We start from the raw sequence: 20629 nt of genomic DNA on the forward strand, positions 1-20629 counted from the left end.
GGATTCTGTGTCTCCCTCTCTTTCTGTCACTCCCCTGCTTGTGCTCTGTCTCTGTCTCTCAAAAATAAACATTAAAAAAAAATTCATCAAGCTTCACACTTAAGTTTTGTACACTTAACTCTATGGAAGTAAAAAAGAATACACACACACTGAAAAGTACTAAAAGAAAATACAGGTGGGGAACATATATGTTATCTTGAGAGACAGGGAAGGTCTTTGTAAGCATGACCCAAAGGTAAAAACTACAAAGAGAAAAATGAATTTTACTCCATAAAAATAAAAAAAATATATCAAACTTCTAGATGGCAAACAAGACAGGAAATTTTATTTGCAATTTATATAATAAAGAATTAAAATTTTAATATACAGGAAGTTCTCACAAATCAATAAGGAAAAGACAAGGGCATGACTAGGACATTTACCAAAAACAAAAACAAATAGCCATTAAACATATGAAAAGAATACAGATTAAACAAGATACCATTTTTCACTTATCAGATGGGCAAAAATAAAAATATATACAGAATTGGCATTGGTATAGAGAAATAGCACTCCCATATATTACTGGTGGAGTCATAGAATGGCTCAATTTTTCTGAAGGACATTTTAAAATATAGTACTTTCCAAAGACCAGAATGAGCACATTTCCTTAGCCAAGCAATTCCACAACTAAAAATTCATCTTAAGGAAAAAAACATGACAAGCTTGTAAAATGTCTGTATAATGATGGTCAAGGCAGCACTGTTAAAAGCAACAAAATAAATTCATAGAATAGATGACATATAAATTTTAAAATAGCTACTCTTTATGAGGCACATATGAACTAATTACATATATTATCTCATTTAGTTGTCACAAGAACTCTGAGAGCTATTACACTATTCCCATTTTCATCTGAAGATGAGAAAATTGAGGTTCAGAGAAATAATGAGATTTGCCCAAGCTCAACAATCTAGTGAATGACAGATACAGAATTAGAACAAACTTGGTCTGACTCCAAAAGCCAGTGTTCTTTAATTTAGATTACATTTATTGACAAGGAAGAACATTTATACCACAGTATTAAATGAAAATGCACTTTATATAACAGTTGCACAGTTTGATTCCATTTTGTAAAACATACACATAACTATAGCTATTAGATATATAGATTTGCATGGGGAAATTCTACAAAGATATACATTAAAATGTTAAAGGTTATCCTTTGGGTGTTTCAGGAATTCAATTTTTTTCTTTATGCTTGTTTTTCTTACTTTTATACAGTGATTAAATTTAAGTTATAAATAGAAAAACACATCTACAAAACCAATACCCCTTTGAAATTGTAAACCATAGCCTATCACCTATTTTACTACAAATGCAAAGTCTACTTGCTCCACACATTTTTTAAAATGTTTTTATTTATTTTTGAGACAGAGAGAAAGCACAAGCTGGGGAGGGGCAGACAGAGAGGAGACAGGAATAGGAAGGGAAGGAACAATGCCAGGCTCAAACTCATGAGCTGTGAGATCACGACCTGAGCAGAAGTCCAAGGCTTAGCCGACTGGGCCACCCAGGTGCCCCACTCCACACACTTTTAAATAAATAAATGAGGTAGATCCTTCATATATTTACACTCAACAAACACATCTCGAGCACCTACTATGTTCTAGATACTGTTACATAAATGATATTACTTCAGTATACCTAGATTCTTCTTTTTACTCCTAAATGTGGCATCGATGGTACCCACTCTCCCTTTCATATCTTGATCACAATTATTTGCATTTGGATTTTAAGCATATCTCTAATTACTGAATGCAATTAAACTCATACTAACCGCATATCTGGTATTATACTACCAATGGTTGGTCTGCCTCAGTGATTTCAGGCTTTGAAGAGTCAGACAAATGTCTCATCACCTACCACCTCTGTACTGTCCTACTCCTGAAAGTAGAGGGCATGCTGGCCTGGAGTGGATTCTTAACGCTTATTTCAAAAAGGACGGGCCAGGGGCGCCTGGGTGGCTCAGTCGGTTAAGCGTCCGTCACGATCTCGCGGTCCGTGCGTTTGAGCCCCGCTTTGGGCTCTGGGATGATGGCTCAGAGCCTGGAGCCTGCTTCCGGTTCTGTGTATCCCTCTCTCTCTGCCCCTCCCCTGTTCATGCTCTGTCTCTGTCTCAAAAATAAATAAATGTTTAAAAAAAATTAAAAAAAAAAAAAAAAAGAACGGGCCAGATCTCAAAACCCAGACCCCACTGGCCATCACCACCAGGTGCAAATTCCCCACTTGTTAAGTATTGCTCCTCCTATCTCCTCTCCCCTTTCTTACTCCCTTTCTTTCTGGAACTCTGGCCCCTAATCCCTTCTGCTATAAATCAGTTAAATGGGGGTGATTTTAGAACCCATTTCTCACTGGATCTCCTCTCTTCCTTTTAGACCTCCAGCCATGTGTGTCTAATTCCGCAAAACAAATAAACAAAAAACCATACCTTGGGGCTTTCACAGCCCCAAGTTTCCACGGCCAAGACAGCTCTTCCCAAAGGGGAGGAAAACAGCTGCTCATCTGTCCCTGGAGACAAAGAAGAGGATGATCCTGCAGCAATGAACGCCCAGAGGTGCGTGGTGGTGAAGGTGGGGAAGAGAGCAAACCTCTCCTCTCTACACGCGTATTGTGAGGAAAGACCCATCTGACTTTGCCAACACGGGTGTTAGGAGGACAAAATTCTTTCCTGGTACACTGAAAACGGTACGGGCACTGTTGGTACAGGCAGGATTAAAAAATGGTTTTAAGAATTTAATAGGAAAAAAACACAACGTTTGGCCTCGTCACTACAACGCCGACTAGAGCCTAAAGCCGAAGAGCATTCAGCAGAACCATTCGCTAGCACAGTGCCCAGCACTGACCCCCTACAGGAGCACCTGCGAAAAAACCAGGGTCTTCCGACCAAGCGTGGATCTGATTGGGCGGCAACCGGGAGTATGCTGCCCCCACGCGATCGCCCGCCGCTTCCTCCGATAACACGTCGCCGGCGACTAGAGGAGCGGTACCTGGGCGATCGGGTTTCACGCAGCCGCCGGGAACCCCCACTCGAACGCTGCGGGTACCGCTCTGGGGCACCGATTCAGAGCCCCGAGCTTAGCGGCTGGGCGGTGGCGACTGCCGCGTGTGGTTATCACCTCTTCTCAGGAGAAGGCGTCCGCCCGGCGCTCGTGTCCGCACGGCGAGTCAGCGGACTCGGCACTGGCGGCCCGAGGCAGCCCAGACCCGGGCAGGGGCGGCGCCCGCGCACCCGGAAGAGTCTGTGCGCCGAGGCCAAACAAAGCCCTCGAGCAGCGACGTGCGCGCCCCTGAAGGTCACCTAGGCGACCAGCTCGGCCAGACCCACAGCGTCTGGCAACCTAGACCAGCAGGGCAGAAGATGGAAGAACCTCTCAAAGAGGCTCCTCCAGAGTCCTTGGGACCTGAAAGCACAGCCAAGTCCCCAGATGACAACAGGACAGACAACCAGGAAGACAACTGGCAGAACCAGCATGAAGAAGAGGTAGATGACCAGAATGATCACAGAAGGGCTGAGCAGGCTGCCCAAAGAGTGTCTGGACAGACTGACCATAAAGTATATGAACCCACTGGTGGCCAAACATCTGACCAGGCCGATCTCAGAACATACAACCGTGCTGATGTTGCTCAGGGTGGTGCATTTGATCAGGATGACCAAAGAATGTATGAGAAGACATCTGGCCAAGCCCATCATGACAGCCAGATGTCTCTTCTGCGTGAACAAAGAACTTCCCTACAGATTGAACGCAGAGGGTCCAGCCAGGCTGAAGGAAGAGCTGATGGACAGATTGACCGCAGAATGTCCAACCAGACTGAAGGAAGTTCTTCTGAGCAGATTGACAGTAGGGTGTCTAACCAGTCTGACCAAAGAACTTCTGAACAGATTAACCATAGATTGTCTGTCTCATCTGAACCAAGAGCCTCTGGACAGATTGACCCCAGAATGTCCAGCCAAGCTGAACAAAGAACTTCTGAACAGATTGACAGCAGGTTGTGTGGCCTGGTTAAACGAAGAACTTCTGAACTGATTGGCTATATACCGTCTAACCAGGTTGACTCCAGAACGTCTATAAAGACTCACCACGAAGTATTCGAGGAAGCTATTGAACTAGCTGAACAGCAAACTGCTGACCAGGCTGAAAGTAACGCCGATCACCTTACAGTGGACAAGACTGACTCCAGTGACTATTACAAGGTTGACCACTTAATGGATGAAGAGAATTACCCCAGAGAAGACTATCTGGCTGACTATGGAGCACCTGGCCAGTATGATGACAGAATATTTACCCAATCTGGTGGCAATAAGGAGTCCAAAGAAGCTGAATTCAGAGTAGAACCCTGCAAATTTGAGGCCAGAGGAATAGACCAGGACAGTTCCCCAGTTTCAACTGAAACTGACACAGAAAGTGTAACTGATCTGCAAGCATTTGACTCATTTAATACCAGATTCACCAGTAACTTCCAAGCAAAAGACCAAGCCTATTCCCAGAGATTTCCCTGTATCTCATCCAAGCTGGACTATACCATCGGTCAAGAAAAAACTAAAGCCACAGAAACCAAGCCTGTAGGTTAAAGGGGCATTTGATACCACCTGGGAAATTGGAGGCCAAGCCAGGGGCCTAGTGTGGTGGTATGGGGGCAGGACAGGATGAGGGTGCATGTTGGATCAAAGATGAGGAATAAACCTACACATCATGGTTTATTCAGGAAGGGCAGGAGAAGGGTGGGAAATAGATGGGTTGCGTCTTCTGCTACTGGAAGACCATTCAGGAAGGATCAGTGAACCAGGATTCATGAGTCTTGGTTCTGCTGCTTACTGTGGGGCGCTAAGTCATTTCCCTTCTCTGGGCTTCTACCAAAGAAAAGGAATTTGGAGTCAATTGGAGGTCCTTGTGAAGGGAAAAGTATTTGAAGTAGATTGGAGATACCTTAGGTAGTTCCCAGGACTTGAGGTGCATTATATTGTCAGGAGGATCAGCCAGGTTTGTCATCATAATGTATCTTATCTCCAATTCCTGGTGTCCAGGTTCCATGAACACCAGATTCCAAAGATAAACAGCAACAATAACAACAAAGCTTCCTGGGGCTTTTCCATTTATTAAAGACTCTCTGGGGGTGGGGGTGGAGGGTATATTTCTATTGCAGGATGATATTCCAGAATACCAAGAAGGAAAGAGGCCTCTTGGATACAGTCAGACTTCTAGGAGACAATTCCCTCCTATCGTATACGAAGATCCTTATCAAGTTGCACTACGATACATGGAGAAACACCACATTCTGCAAATATTCCAGGTAAATCTCTCAATCCCTTTCTTTAAGAGCGAGTTTTATAGTAATTACAATGTAAAAAACAAACTTGGACCTCGGTTTTAGAGGTACAAGAATGGCCTTTGTTTATAAAAGGGATATAATCTCATTGAGAAGTCAGTAAATGCACTAAGATGTATTCAACCAAAAGTAGTAAATGATAAACACCAAAGAATGCTACTTACCATGATGTAAAGCCCTTTAGAGGGATTAGAGATCAGGCAGGTTAGTTGATATGGAAAAACATGGCCAAGGGTTAAAGTTTGAGTCAGACTGGGAAGGAAGGACAAAATATTGGCAATTGAGAGAAAAAAAGCTTTTTCAGCCAGGTATGTAATACTTTCAAAAGATGCCAACCTGTGACCATCTAAAAACCTGCATTCTTTAGGGGGGAAAAGAAGTAGTGAAAAGTTGCTTTTAATTCTTGAAATTACAAATCTTATTGACCTCCAGAGATGGGGCTGGAGCCTCTTTTAAACTATGACATTTCCATGGCCAATATAGAATTAAAAGAGATTATCACATTTATAACATTTTGGGGTTTTGGTGGGTTTTTGTTTTTGTTTGCCTGACATATTTATTTTTATGTTAATATTATTAACCAACGAGGCACATGTGTGTATGTTAAAATGTGCACGTGTAGTAACTTTGTGGTTAGAAAGGTGGAAAGTAAGACTGGCCCATCTCAAATGAAAACATTTAAACTAGAAAAAAAAACACTTTACTGGAGAAACTTAAGTTTAAAGAAGTAGGGTATGGAAGCAAGAGCACAAATTATGCCATCTGTTAGCCCAAAGCTTCAACCTAACTTTGCCACTTCTCATCTTTGTGATTTGGAGAAAATTAATAAACAGTGAATCTCAATTTCCCCATATAAAACAGAGATGAGTGATTTTACTTCATTAACCCTGCTCTATGCCTTTTCTTTCTTAAAATGTCCTTTTGTGGGAGAGTGCTAATGGCTGGGTTTTCTGGCTTTAATCAAAGAACTACTAATTATTAAACTGAAGGAGGAAAGCTGTTGAAGAAAGTACAATTCAAATTATTCTATAATTTTCTTCATCTGCCAAGGAAAAATAATACTTGCGAATGCAACGTGATTGTAAGAAAAATTAGTTATCAAATATGTGCTCAATAGAAACATATATGAAATACATAATTGGCATGGTGCATTTAACGGATGTTAAGTATTTTATACCTGGAACTTGCCCCACTGTTATTCCCTGCAAATGAGAATTCTGCTTATACTTTATTCTGATGTTTTGGGTTATTAAACAAGAACAAAGTATGGAAGTGAATTTCTGAAGTTTTGTATATGTTTTCTCGTTTATCATTACAAACACTAAATATCTTTTTCACCTTTTAGAATCAGATGGCTCACAGGGAAGTTTCTATGTAAAGATATATAGTGTTTTTAATTTATTCAAAAGGCTTTTCTTTTAAATAAAGGGATTAATTCACTAATTTCTCAGTCTAGCAAAATCAGAATTCTCAAAACAAAAACTTTGTCCAAAACTGTCTCAGTACCTGTTTGATCTTGGAACTAGAAAAGTATCCATTGCTATTATGGCTAAATTTTTATTCCTCTAAATTTTACCATAATTTGCCTGATTTTATGAGTAGTAAGAAAGTAATTTGTCACTTTGTAGAGATACATGAATTTCTTTAAAAGGCTATGGTGCACACTAGGTCAGTGCATGAGATTTCTTCATATATAACCTAACCACATTACTTTAGTTCAGAACCATAATGCCATGCCTCATGCCCTTTCTCAGCAGATCACTGAAAACTTAGTCTATGAAAAGCCAGAGGACCCCCTGAGTTTTATGCTGTACCAGGTATGGAACAGGAGAAAAAAAACAATGTTTTAATTCTATTTATTACAATAAAGATAGCACACATACACATGTACAAAACAAGACATGTACAACTCACTAGATTATCATGAAGGGAGCACTTAAAAAATTTTTTTTTACATTTATTTATTTTTGAGAAACAGAGTGAGACAAAGCGTGAATGGGGGAGGGGCAGAGAGACAAGGAGACACAGAATCTGAAGCAGGCTCCAAGCTGTGAGCAAGCAGTCAGCACAGAGCCTGATGCAGGGCTTGAACCCACAAACTGTGAGATCATGACCTGAGCTGAAGTCAGACGCTCAACCGACTGAGCCACCCAGGTACCCCATGAAGGGAGCACTTTTAAAGCGTTGAATGCTAATGTCTTTTTAGCGCTAGCTGTTTTGATGGGTAAATAGTAATCACTGCAACTTTGATCTGCTTTTTCCTGATTACTAAGGCGGTTGCATACCTTGTCATTTGTCTATTGGCCATTTGGAAATAACTTCTTTTTCTATGGCATTTTTTGTCTTTTTCTTACTCATTTAAAACAGTTTTATATGTATTCTAGAAAATCATACACCCTTTGTTGTATTTGTTGCATATTTCTTCTCCCACTTTATGCCTTCCCTTTTTATCTCCTAAAGGTATCCTTTGATAAACAGAAATTCTTAATTTTGATATAGTCAACCTTAACAACCTTTTAAATTTATGATTATCACTTCTGCTGTCCTGTTTCAGAAGTGTCTCCTTAGTCCAAACTCCTGACCATAGCCCCTTATATTATCTCAGAAGTTTGTGGAATTTCTTTGGCAGGGTGGAGGAGTTAAATTTTGTTTATTTTGTTTTTGACATTGATCTCCAGTCAATTTGGGATTGATTTTGTGTAGGCTGTGAGGAGGGGTCAAGTTTCATTTTCTGTTCTAAGCAGACATCCAGTTGACCCAGCACCTTTTATGTAAAAGACCATATGTCCCATACTGCTTTTTATTTGATTCTGATGGTATATTTGTCTATCCTTGCTCCATACAAGATTGTCTTAATTCATATGCCTTAACCTCCACTTTTACTGGTTTTGGGTTATTGTGTTATCTCCTGTGACTCCCCTATGCCTAATTCTTTTAAATAAACTCTTTCTGGATGAATCTTCATTGAATTCTTCTTCTTTTTTTTTCAATGTTTATTTACCTTTTTGAGAGAGAGAGAGCGAGACAGAGCGTGAGCAGGGGAGGAGCAGAGAGGGAGGGAGACACAGAATCTGAAGCAGGCTCCAGGCTGAGCTGTCAGCACAGAGCCCGACGCAGGGCTCAAACTTACAAGCCATGAGATCAAGACCTGGGCCGAAGTCAGATGCTCAACTGACTGAGGCACCCAGGCGCCCCTAATTCTTCTATTTTGAATGTGCCATCTATTTCCTGTCGGGACACTGACTGATATAGTACACTAGTTAGGGATCTCCAGTAGAATCAGTATTGAATTGAAGTAGGTACAGTGGTTCACCTTGCTTGCTCTTGATCTTGTTTTAAAAAAGTTTTCCCTTTTTAACTATTAAGTATGGTGTTTGCTCCGTTTTATAGATACTATTAATCATATTAAGGAAGTTCTCATCTAGTCTGTTTTCTGAGAGTTTTTCATCATGAATCATTAAGTTTTATCAAATTATTTTTCTGTATCTATTGTGATGACTGCGTGATTTTTCTCCCTTACTTTGGTAATGTAGTAAACTATATCTATTTTCATTTAAAAAACTTTTCAAGCATACGTGCAGAAAATTACACAGATCAAAACTGTACATGTTGACTAATTATCACTAATTGGCTAAACCCATGAAACCACCAGTCAAGTCAAGAGATAGAACGTTACCAGCTCCTCAGAATCCCACGTGGCACCTGAGTCTAATCACTACCCTTTCTCTTCTATAAAATAACCACTATTCTGACTTCTAGATTAGTTTGGCTTTTTTAGATTTTTGTGTAAATGAAATTAAATATTATGTACTATTTGGTGGCTGGCTTCTTTTGATCAACAGTATGTTTATGAGATTCATTCATCTTATGCATATTCATTCCTTTTCATTTCTGTAGTTTCTTTTTTTTTAAATTTTTTTTTAACATTTATTCAGTTTTGAAAGGCAGAGAGAGACAGAGCGCAAATGGGGGAGGGGCAGAGAGAGAGGGAGACACAGAAACAGAAGCAGGCTCCAGGCTCTGAGCTATCAGCACAGAGCCCGACGTGGGGATCAAACTCAAGGACCGCGAGATCATGACCTGAGCCGAAGTCAGCCACTTAACCGACTGAGCCACCCAGGCGCCCCTCATTTCTGTAGTTTCTATTCTGAGTTAGAGTTTTAGTTGTGATGAACAATGCTGCAGTGAACATTTGTGTACTTATTTCTTGGTGCACATGTACATTCATTTCTACTGGGTTCATACCTAGAAATGGGACTACTAAGTCCTAGGGTATTGACATAAGTTCAGCTTTAAAAGATGGCTGCCCAGTCAGAGTGGCCAAAATGAACAAATCAGGAGACTATAGATGCTGGAGAGGATGTGGAGAAACGGGAACCCTCTTGCACTGTTGGTGGGAATGCAAACTGGTGCAGCCGCTCTGGAAAACAGTGTGGAGGTTCCTCAAAAAATTAAAAATAGACCTACCCTATGACCCAGCAATAGCACTGCTAAGAATTTACCCAAGGGATACAGGAGTACTGATGCACAGGGGCACTTGTACCCCAATGTTTATAGCAGCACTCTCAACAATAGCCAAATTATGGAAAGAGCCTAAATGTCCATCAACTGATGAATGGATAAAGAAATTGTGGTTTATATACACAATGGAGTACTACAGGGCAACGAGAAAGAATGAAATATGGCCCTTTGTAGCAACGTGGATGGAACTGGAGAGTGTGATGCTGAGTGAAATAAGCCATACAGAGAAAGACAGATACCATATGGTTTCACTCTTATGTGGATCCTGAGAAACTTAACAGAAACCCATGGGGGAGGGGAAGAAAAAAAAAAAGAGGTTAGAGGGGGAGAGAGCCAAAGCATAAGAGACTCTTAAAAACTGAGAACAAACTGAGGGTTGATGGGGGGTGGGAGGGAGGGGAGGGTGGGTGATGGGTATTGAAGAGGGCACCTTTTGGGATGAGCACTGGGTGTTGTATGGAAACCAATTTGACAATAAATTTCATATATTGAAAAAAATAAAAAAAATAAAAGCTCTCCTCAGAGCAATAAAAATGAAAAAAAAAAAAAAGATGGCTGCCAAAAGGTTCACCAAAGTACTCTGATCAGTTTATACTCTCATTTAAAGTGACATTGTTGCAGTTTTCTTCATGTATCTTGTGCTGTGGTCCTTTGAACTTTTAGGAATTGTGGACTCATGGTTTTCATTCTATCTGGAAAATTTTCAGCCACTATTTCTTCAAACATTTTTCTGTCCCTGCCTCCTCCTCTAGGAGCTCCAATTATACATAAAATGGGTCACTTGAAGTTCATTCTCTGTTTATTAAAAAATTTTTCCCTTTGTATCATTTTAGATACTTTCTATCACTGTGTCTTCAGGTTTACTAATCTTCTGCAGTGTCTAAAGTACCATTAATAATAAAATGCCAGTGTATTTTTCACTACATACATTATAAGTGTTGTAGTTTCATCCCTAGGAGTTTAGTTGGTGTCTTTTCTAGAGTGTTGATATCTCTACTTTACTTTTTTTTTTTAATGTTTATTTTGAGAGAGAAAGACAGAGAAAGAGCACAAGGGGGAAGGGCAGAGAGATAGACAGAATCTGAAGCAGGCATCATGCTCTAAACCATCAACACAGAGCCTGACGCAGGGCTCAAACTCACAAGCCGTGAGATCATGACCTGAGCCAAATTTGGACACTCAACTGACTGAGCCACCTAGGCGCCCCTCTACTTTACTTTTTAAACAGAGAATGCAGTTATAACTGTTTTTATTTTCCTGCTTCTTTATATGCCTAGCAATTTTTTTATTGAGATATAATTGACACATGATATTGTATTAGTTGTAGGTATATGCCTGGTAATTTTTGATTGGTGTAAGATAATTATGAATTTTGCCTTTCTGGGTGCTGGAATTTTGTTTTTGTTTTCCTGTAAATGTTCTTGGACTTTATTTTGGGGCCTAGCTAATTAACTTGGAAAAAGCTTGGTCTTTTCAGATTTTGCTTTTAAGATTTTTTTTTTAGAGTGGAGCAGATCAGTTTTCAGTCTAGGGCTAATTAGTCCCCACTACTGAGACAAGACCCTTTTGAGTATTTCACCCAATGCTCCATGAATCATGAGGTTTTCTAGTTTGACTGGTGGTAATAGGCACTATTCCTGGCTTGGTTCTTTCCATGGCCTCTGGTAGTTTTCTCATATATATGCACTAATCTATATGCAAGGGATTACTGGAAGGGGACCTTCTGCAGATTTCCAGAGTTCTTTCTGTACCATTCTCTCCTCTCTGGCACTCTGCCCTGTGACCATAACTGTCTTGATTTCCCTAGGATTTCGGCTCCATCATCTCAACTCAAGGGTCTGCAGGGTTCCTGTTGGGTTCTCTTTTCCTACACACTAAGGCCAGGAAATTTTCTGAAAACTGTAAGGTACATGCACATTTATGATTATTATGTCTTTCTGATTAACTGACTCTTTTATCGTTATGAAATGTCTATCTTTCTCCTTGGTTATATTCTTTGCCTTAAAGTTTATTTATTGAAGTTTATTTCCCCTCATATTAATATAGCCAGCCCAGCCTTACAGTTTACTTGGTATATATTTTTTCATCCATTTACTTGCAACCTAACAATGCTTTATATTTAAATTGTGTCTCTTGTAAGTACTGCATACTTGGGTCTTTCTTATCTTTTATGATAATCTCTACTTTTTAACTGAACCATTTAGAACAAGGGTAGGCAAACTGTGGGCTACCTGTTTTTAAATGGCCCAAAAGCTACGAAAGAATTTGCCCTTTTAAAGTGGTTAAATTGGGGCGTCTGGGTGGCTCAGTTGGTTAAGCGTCCGACTTCACCTCAGGTCATGGTCTCTCCATTCGTGAGTTTGAGTCCCACGTTGGGCTCTGTGCTGACAACTCAGAGCCTAGGGCCTGCTTTGGATTCTGTGTCTCCCTCTCTCTGTCTGCCCCTCCCCTGCTCACAGTCTGTCTCTCTCTGTCTCTCAAAAATGAATAAATGTTAAAAAAATATTTTTAAATGGGGTGCCTGGGTGGCTCAGTCGGTTGAGCGTCCAACTTCGGCTCTGGTCATGATCTCACGGTTTGTGAGTTCAAACCCCGTGTCGGGCTCTGTGCTGACAGCTCAGAGCCTGGAACCTTCTTTGGATTATGTGTCTCCCTCTCTCTCTGCCCCTCCCACACTCATTCTCTCTCTCTCTCTCTCTCTCTCTCTCTCTCTCAAAAATAAACATTCAAAAAATTTTTTTTAATTTTTTTAAATAAAGTAGTTGAAGAAGGAGGAGAAGAGGGGAAGAAGAAAAAGAGAAGTAAATGAAAGAAGGGGAAGGGGGAGGTGAATTCAGCAGCAGCAACAAATATTTTGTGTACTGCAATGCTAAAATGTGTATTATTCAGCTCTTTTCAGAAAAAGTTTGCCACCTCCTGGTTTAAACCATCAGTGTTTAACCTAATTATCAATATGGTTGAATTTAGAGCTCTCATTTTATTTGTTTTCTTTTTATGTCTTATTCTTCTGTGCCTCTTTTATTGCCTTCTCTTGGATTATTTGGATAAAGGATTCTTGGCTGCATATTTTTTCTGTCTAGCACCCTGAAAATCTCGTGCCAATTCTTTCTGGCCTGCCAAGTTTCAAAAGAGAGATCAGTCACGAGTCTTATAGGTCTCCCTTTATATGTGAGGGCACGTTTACCCCTTGCTGCTTTCAGAATTTTCTCTTTATCCTTGTATTTTGCCAGTTTCACTATGATATGTCGTGCAGAAGATCGATTCAAGTGACGTCTGAAGGGAGTTCTCTGTGCCTCTTGGATTTCAATGCCTTTTTCCTTCCCCAGTTCAGGGAAGTTCTCAGCTATTATTTCTTCAAGTACCCCTTCAGCACCTTTCTCTCTCTCTTCCTCCTCTGGGATACCAATTATGCGTATATTATTTCTTTTTAGTGTATCACTTAATTCTCTAATTTTCCCCTCATACTCCTGGATTGTTTTATCTCTCTTTTTCTCAGCTTCCTCTTTTTCCATAACTTTATCTTCTAGTTCACCTATTCTCTCCTCTGCCTCCTCAAGCCGAGCTGTGGTGGTTTCCATTTTGTTATGCATTTCGTTTAAAGAGTTTTTCAGCTCCTCGTGACTGTTCCTTAGTCCCTTGATCTCTGTAGCAAGAGATTCTCTGCTGTCCTGTATACTGTTTTCAAGCCCAGTGATTAATTTTATGACTATTATTCTAAATTTACTTTGTTATATTATTTAAATCCTTTTTGATCAGCTCATTAGCTGTTGTTATTTCCTGGAGATTCTTCTGAGGGGAGTTCTTCCGCTTGGTCATTTTGGATAGTCCCTGGCGTGGTGAGGACCTGCAGGGCACTTCCCCTGTGCTGTGGTGTATAACTGGAGTTGGTGGGCGGGGCCGCAGTCAGACCTGATGTCTGCCCCCAGCCCACCGCTGGGGCCACAGTCAGACTGGTGTGTGCCTTCTCTTCCCCTCTCCTAGGGGTGGGATTCACTGTGGGGTGGTGTGGCTCGTCTGGGCTACTTGCACCCTGCCAGGCTTGTGATGCTGGGGATCTGGCATATTAGCTGGGGTGGGTAGGCAAGGTGCTCGGGGGCAGGAGGGGCAGGCTTAGATCGCTTCTCCTTAGGTGATCCACTTCAGGAGGGGCCCTGTGGCAGCGGGAGGGAGTCAGATCCGCTGTCGGAGGTTTGGCTCCGCCGAAGCGCAGAGTTGGGTGTTTGCGCGGAGCGAGCAAGTTCCCTGGCAGGAACCGGTTCCCTTTGGGATTTCGGCTGGGGGATGGGCGGGGGAGATGGCGCTGGCGAGCACCTTTGTTCCCCACCAAACTGAGCTCTGTTGTCAGGGGGCTCAGCAGCTCTCCCTCCCTTTGTCCTCCAGCCTTCCCGCTTTCTGAGCAGAGCTGTTAACTTATGACCTCCCAGACGCTAAGTCGCGCTTGTTGTGGGAACACAGTCCGTCAGGCCCCTCCGCTTTTGCAAGCCAGACTCGGGGACTCTGCTCGGCCGGCGAGCCGCCCCTCCGCCCCGGCTCCCTCCCGCCAGTCCGTGGAGCGCGCACCGCCTCGCCGCCCTTCCTACCCTCTTCCGTGGGCCTCTCGTCTGCGTTTGGCTCCGGCGACTCTGTTCTGCTAATCCTCTGGCGGTTTTCTGGGTTATTTAGGCAGGTGTAGATGGAATCTAAGTGATCAGCAGGACGTGCAGTGAGCCAAGCGTCCTCCTAAGCCGCCATCTTCTTTCTCCCTTCTCTTGGATTATTTGAATAAATTTAGTATTCTACTTTAATTTATGTATTGGCTTTAGCTATACCTCCTATTATTTTTTAGTGATCGCTCTAGGAATTACAATATATATCCCTAACCTTTCACAGTGTATATATATATATATATATACACACACACACACAAACACACACACACATGCACACACACACACATAAATATGTGTGTATATATGTATACACATAGAGAGAGGGAGCAAAAAAGTAATCTTTTACATTTATCCAGATAATTGCTATTTCTAATGTTTTTCACTCATTTGTGAATTTCCATGTTTCTCTCTGAAATTATTTCATTTCAACCTGAAAAACTTCTTTCAGCCTCTTTTGCTTGCTGCTGGAAGAGAACACTCTTGGTTTTCCTTTATCTGAAAATCTATCACACATTCTTGTAGAACATTTTTGCTGGATATAGAATTCTGAATTGACTTGTCCACCTCTTAAAAATGTAGTTTCATCACTTTCTGGCCTTCATAGTTTCAGAGGAGAAATCCACAGTCGTCCAAATTGTTGTTCCCCTGTATATAGTGTCCCATTTTTCTCTGGCTGCCTTCACAATCTTGTCATTTTCTTTAGTTTCCAGAGGTTTTATCATGATGTTCATTGGAATTCATAATTCTGGGAGTTAGCTCAGCTGCTTGAATCTTTTTTTTAAGGTGTTTTTAAATTTATTTATTGAGAGAGAGAGAGAGAGAGAGAGAGAGAGAGAGAGAGAGAGAGAAAGTGAGAGACAGACAGCACAAGCCAGGGAGAGACAGGGAGAGAAGGAGACAGAGAATCCCAAGCAGGCTCCACATTACCAGTGCAGAGCCCGATGTGGGGCTCGAATTCATGAATCACAAGACTAGGACCTGAGCTGAAACGAAGAGTTGGATGCTTAACTGATGGAGCCACCCAGGCACCCCTGAGCTGCTTAAATCTTATAAATTTACACCTTTCACCAAGTTTTGGAAGTTGGCTCGGGCAGGTATTTTCCTGCCCCATACTCTGTCTCTTTTCCTCTTCTCTTTTTGATACTCAAATTAACCTTATATTAGACCTTTTAATATTATCCCACAGATCCCTAAATTCTGCTCATTTCTTTTAACTTTTCTTGCTCTCCAGATCAAATAACTCCTTGGCTCCATTTTCAAGTTCACTGGCTCTTCTGTCATCTATATTCTGCTCTTAAGCCCATCCAGTGAATTTTTTATTTTTCAGTTCTAAAATATCTTTTCAGTTTTCTTTATTTTGTATTTATTTTCTGTGATATTTTATATTTTGTTTGATTTCCAGTATGTTTGACTTTACTTAACTGAACACAGTTATAATAGGTGCTTTAAAAACACTTATCTGATAACCTCAACATTGGATCATCTTGGAGTTGGCATCTGTTGATTGTCTTTTCCATTTATTTTCCAAAAAACATAAAATTTTTTTGTGGTAATGACTTTTAACATGAGATCTACCCTCTTAACAAATTATTAAGTGTACCACACATTATTGTTGACCATAGGTATAATTTTGTATAGGAAATCTCTACAGTTTATTCCTCTTGCTTAACTGAAACTTTATGCCCATTAATTAGTAACTCCCCATTTTCCCCTGCCCCAAGCTCCTGACAACCGTCATCCCACTCTTTGATTCTATGACTTTGCACTTTAGATACCTCATGTAGTGGAATGATGCAGTATTTATCTTTCTGTGAGTGGGTTATTTTAATTAGCATAATGTCCTCATTCATCCATGTTGTCACATATTGCAGAATTTTCTTCTTTTTTGAGACTGACTAGAATTTTATTACGTGTATGTACCACATTGTCTTTATCCATTTATCTGTTGATTGACATTTATATTATTTACACATCTTGGCTATTATGAAAACAGTGCTCCAATGATCATATCTCTTCAAGATCCTGATTTCAATTCTGTTGGATAAATAGGGCAATCCCAGAAGTGGTAGTTCTATTTTTAATTTTTTGAGGAATCTCCATACTGTTTTCCATAGTGGCTACACAATTTTTGCATTCCACCAATAGCAGGAAAGGCTCCAATTTCTCCACATTTATTGTCTTTGTTGTTTTGGTAATAGTTATCCCAACTAGTGTGCAATAATGTCTCATGGTGGTTGTTGATTTGCATTTCCCTGATGATTAGTGACATTGAGCATTTTTTCATATACCTGTTGGTCATTTGTATGTCTTCTTTGCAGAGATGTCCACTGAAGTCCTGGGTCCATTTTTAAAGTAGGTTATTAGGGGTTTTTTGTTTTGTTTTGTTTTACTATTGAATGGTAGGAACTACAATATATATTTGGGAAATAAACTCCCTATATGGTTTGCAAATATTTTCTCCCATTCTGTAGGTGGGAGATTGATTGTTTCTTTTACTATGTGGAAGAATTTTAATTTGGTGTAGTCCCACCTATTTAATTTTGTTGCATGTGCTTTGGGTGTCATATCCATGAAATAATTGCCAAACCAACGTCATGAAGTTTTCCCTCTATGTTATTTTCTAGGAATCTTACAGTTTCAGATCTTATGTATAAGTCTTTAACCCATTTTGATGATTTTTATTAAGGATCCAATTTCATTCTTTCCTGTTTTCCCAGCACCATTTGTTGCAAAAAGGTTCCTTTCCCTCTTGTGTATCTTTGGCACCCTGTTGAAGATCAGTTGACTGTATATGTATGGATTTATTTCTGGGATCTCTATTCTGTTTTCTACTGACCTATATATCTGTGTTTATACTGTACCATATTGTTTTGATTACTATAGCTTTGTAATATATTTTGGAATAAAGAAGTGTGATGTCTCCATCTTTGTTCTTTTTTCTCCAGCTTAATTTGGCTATTCAAGGTCTTTTGTGGTTCTATACGAATTTTAGAATTCTTTTTTTCTACTTCAACATTTATCAGAAGAATATGGTGGAACTCAGTCTACACAATATAGTATTCATAATAGACTACAACCTAAAATTATTCTACTTACCTGGATGCTTGGGTGGCTCAGTTGGTTAAGTGTCCAACTCTTGATATTAGCTCAGGTCATGATCATATGGTTTGTGAGAACCAACCTCATGTTGGGTTCTGCACTGACAGTGCTGAGCCTGCTTGGGATTCTCTCTCTCTCTCCCACTCTCTCTACTGCACCCCCCCCCTCAACTCACTCATATGTGCTCTCTCAAAATAAACACTTAGAAATAAAATAATTCTACTTACAGAAAACCTAGAATATACAACCCATTTTAAGTGGAAAAGATGATTTCTTCCTTTTTGATTTGGTTGCCTTTTATTTCTTTGTCTTGCCTAATTGCTCAGACTATGACTTCCAGTACTACGTTCAAGTGGTAAGAGTGGGTATTTTTGCCTTGCTCCTGATCTTAGAGGAAAAGATTTTATCACCACTAAGTATGATGTTGGCTATGGGCCTTTCATAGATGGCCTTTATTATGTTGAGGTAACTTCCTTCTATTCCTGCTTTCTTAAAGTTTTTGTCATGAGAGGGTGCTAAATTTTGTCAAATGCCTTTTCTGGATCTATTAACACAATCATGTGATTTTTATCCTTTATGTTGTGAATATGGTGTATCACATTAATTGATTTTAATTCATAGTACATAGCTGTTATTTGCAGGATTCATTTTTTTAAGTTTATTTATTTTGAAAGAGAGACAGAGAGTGTGAGTGGGGGAGGAGCAGAGACTAGAAGAGAGAGAATCACAAGCAGGTTCCGTGCTGTGAGCTCAGAGCCCGACACAGGGCTCGATCTCATGAAGCGTGAGACCGTGAACTGAGCTGAAATCAAGAGTCAGGTGCTTAACTGACTGAGCCACTAGTTGCCCCTGCAGGATTCATTTTTGAGTGCTTACTCTTGCATATAGGAAGCAGATCTTACTTTTTTGTATAAAACATATGCATTTAAGGTTTTATCACATAAGTTTAACTACGTGGTATTTTCACTTATTTACTTCAAAATAGTTTCTAATTTTCATTATGTTTCTTCTTCAACTCATGGGGTTAGAGACATTATTTATATAAATTATTAAATATTGGATTTTCTAATTTCCCTTTGACTAATGACTTCTAAGCCAATTGCACTTCACTCATAAAACAAGATTTCAAATATTTGAAATGTATTGATTGGCTTTATGATGCAACATATGTTTAACTTTTAATGAATTACTTAGAATTGAAAAAAACTTATTCTGAAATTATTAGGAAGTGTTTTAAATATATCGATTTGACCAAGTTTGCTAAATATGTTGTTCATGCCTTCCAATATGACTGTCGATTTGCCTGTCTCCTATAGTTCTGTTAATTTATGCTGTTTGTATGTACTTAAGATTATGTTATGAGATACATATGAATTAGAATTCTTATATCTTTCCAGTAAATTGAACTACCTTTCATTAAGAGATATAATGAACTTTGACTTCTTGGCTCAGAGTCAATGTTTAAATGACATGGATTTTTCCATCCTTATTACTTTTAACTGACTGTCCTTAAGTTTTAGATGCTTTTTAAATTTTTATCATTATTTAAATCTGACAAGCTTTTAATTTAGCTCACATATATTTGATGTTATTAAAAATACATGTGGATTTACATCTATTGTCCAACCATATGCTGTCTATTAGTTCTACCTGTTCTATTTCTTTTCCTCTACTTTTGCCTTCTTTTATCACTCTATTTTTTTCTATTAGTTTAGAAGTTATACACTCTTAATTTTTTTTGTTGCCCATTAGGATGATTTCAAAAAATTAATGGACTTTATATTTTTAGAGCAGTTTTTAGGTTTGCAGAAAAAATGATCAGAAAGTACAGTGAGTTCTTGGGGCGCCTGGGTGGCTCTGTCGGTTGAGCATCTGACTTCGGCTCAGGTCATGATCTTGCAGTTTGTGAGTTTGAGCCCCGCGCTGGGCTCTGTGCTGATGGCTCAGAGTCTGGAGCCTGCTTCGGATTTTGTGTCTCCTCCTCTCTCTGCCTCTCCCCTGCTCATGCACTGTCTCTCTCTGTCTCTCAATGATAGATAAACATTAGAAAAAAAATTAAGAAAGTACAGTGAGTTCTCATTTACTCCCTTCTCCTTTCCCAATTTTCTACCTCTAATTTTCCCTATTATTGATAACTTGAATTAGTGTGCTACACTTCTTATAGTGATGAGCCAATACTGATACATTATTATTAACTGAAGTCCGTGGTTTATGTTAGGATTCTCTCTTTGTGTTGTGAATTCTATAGGTTTTGGCAAATGTATATGATATGTACCTATAATTACAGTATCAAACAGAATAGAGTCACTGTCATAATAATTCTTTTTAATATTTTATTAGTTCCCCTAGAAATTGCAACAGGTATTCTTGATTTATCAAAGTCTAAATTATTTGTCTTGGTCAGTAGAAGGACTTTTGTAGTTTAAATTTCTATGTATTTTAACATCACAAGATAACAGTAATTCCAAGTCATCCAAAATTGCAAGTAGAAAAAAATTCTTTTTCATTCTCCTCAGGTACAGGAAATGATGGAAAACAGAGACAAATGTGAAACCTACAAAGAATGAATTTCTCCTCAACATTGTTTACAACCCTCAGTATCTACACTATGTTCTGTTTCTCACTCTGAAAAATGATTTTGAATGGTCATTGGTAGTGATTCTGCCTAAATATGTTCTTAATTTTTAAGTAAAATCTATAAGCTATCCACTTCAAAAATTCACATAAGTTACAGATACCTCAGGCTAATCATGCAAAATATATACATGTAATACTTATCCATGCATTGATATTTCAATACTCATTCCTCTAGGGGCGCCTGGGTGGCGCAGTCGGTTAATCTTAATTTTTAAGTAAAATCTATAAGCTATCCACTTCAAAAATTCACATAAGTTACAGATACCTCAGGCTAATCATGCAAAATATATACATGTAATACTTATCCATGCATTGATATTTCAATACTCATTCCTCTAGGGGCGCCTGGGTGGCGC

General features: G+C 39.5%; 1 protein-coding gene across 6 annotated transcripts; it reads left to right on the forward strand.

Moving 5' to 3' along the window:
- Nucleotides 1-3279: 3279 nt before the first annotated feature.
- On the forward strand, nt 3280-20285 carry TEX55 (testis expressed 55). Of its 6 annotated transcripts, none has more exons than XM_043594227.1 (5): nt 3280-4603; nt 5167-5331; nt 7122-7184; nt 11696-11794; nt 20153-20285. In XM_043594227.1, exons 1-5 carry the CDS (start codon nt 3401-3403, stop codon nt 20201-20203), a joined length of 1581 nt encoding a protein of 526 aa, XP_043450162.1. In that variant the 5' UTR covers nt 3280-3400; the 3' UTR covers nt 20204-20285. The 6 variants fall into 6 exon arrangements, with proteins under 6 accessions (XP_043450162.1, XP_043450163.1, XP_043450164.1 ...); XM_043594228.1 differs by having other exon boundaries at nt 7125-7184; XM_043594229.1 differs by having other exon boundaries at nt 5185-5331.
- Nucleotides 20286-20629: the final 344 nt, after the last annotated feature.

Source organism: Prionailurus bengalensis, chromosome C2, assembly GCF_016509475.1.
Source record: "Prionailurus bengalensis isolate Pbe53 chromosome C2, Fcat_Pben_1.1_paternal_pri, whole genome shotgun sequence".
Lineage (NCBI taxonomy): Eukaryota > Metazoa > Chordata > Mammalia > Carnivora > Felidae > Prionailurus > Prionailurus bengalensis.

Bases quoted from the DNA above. Each gene is read 5' to 3' on its own strand.
- TEX55 (XM_043594227.1), top strand. From the start codon at position 3,401: ATGGAAGAACCTCTCAAAGAGGCTCCTCCAGAGTCCTTGGGACCTGAA. The intron at 5,332-7,121 runs GTAAATCTCTCA...GCCCTTTCTCAG, and splicing joins ACATTCTGCAAATATTCCAG to CAGATCACTGAAAACTTAGT. The intron at 7,185-11,695 runs GTATGGAACAGG...TGATTTCCCTAG, and splicing joins TGAGTTTTATGCTGTACCAG to GATTTCGGCTCCATCATCTC.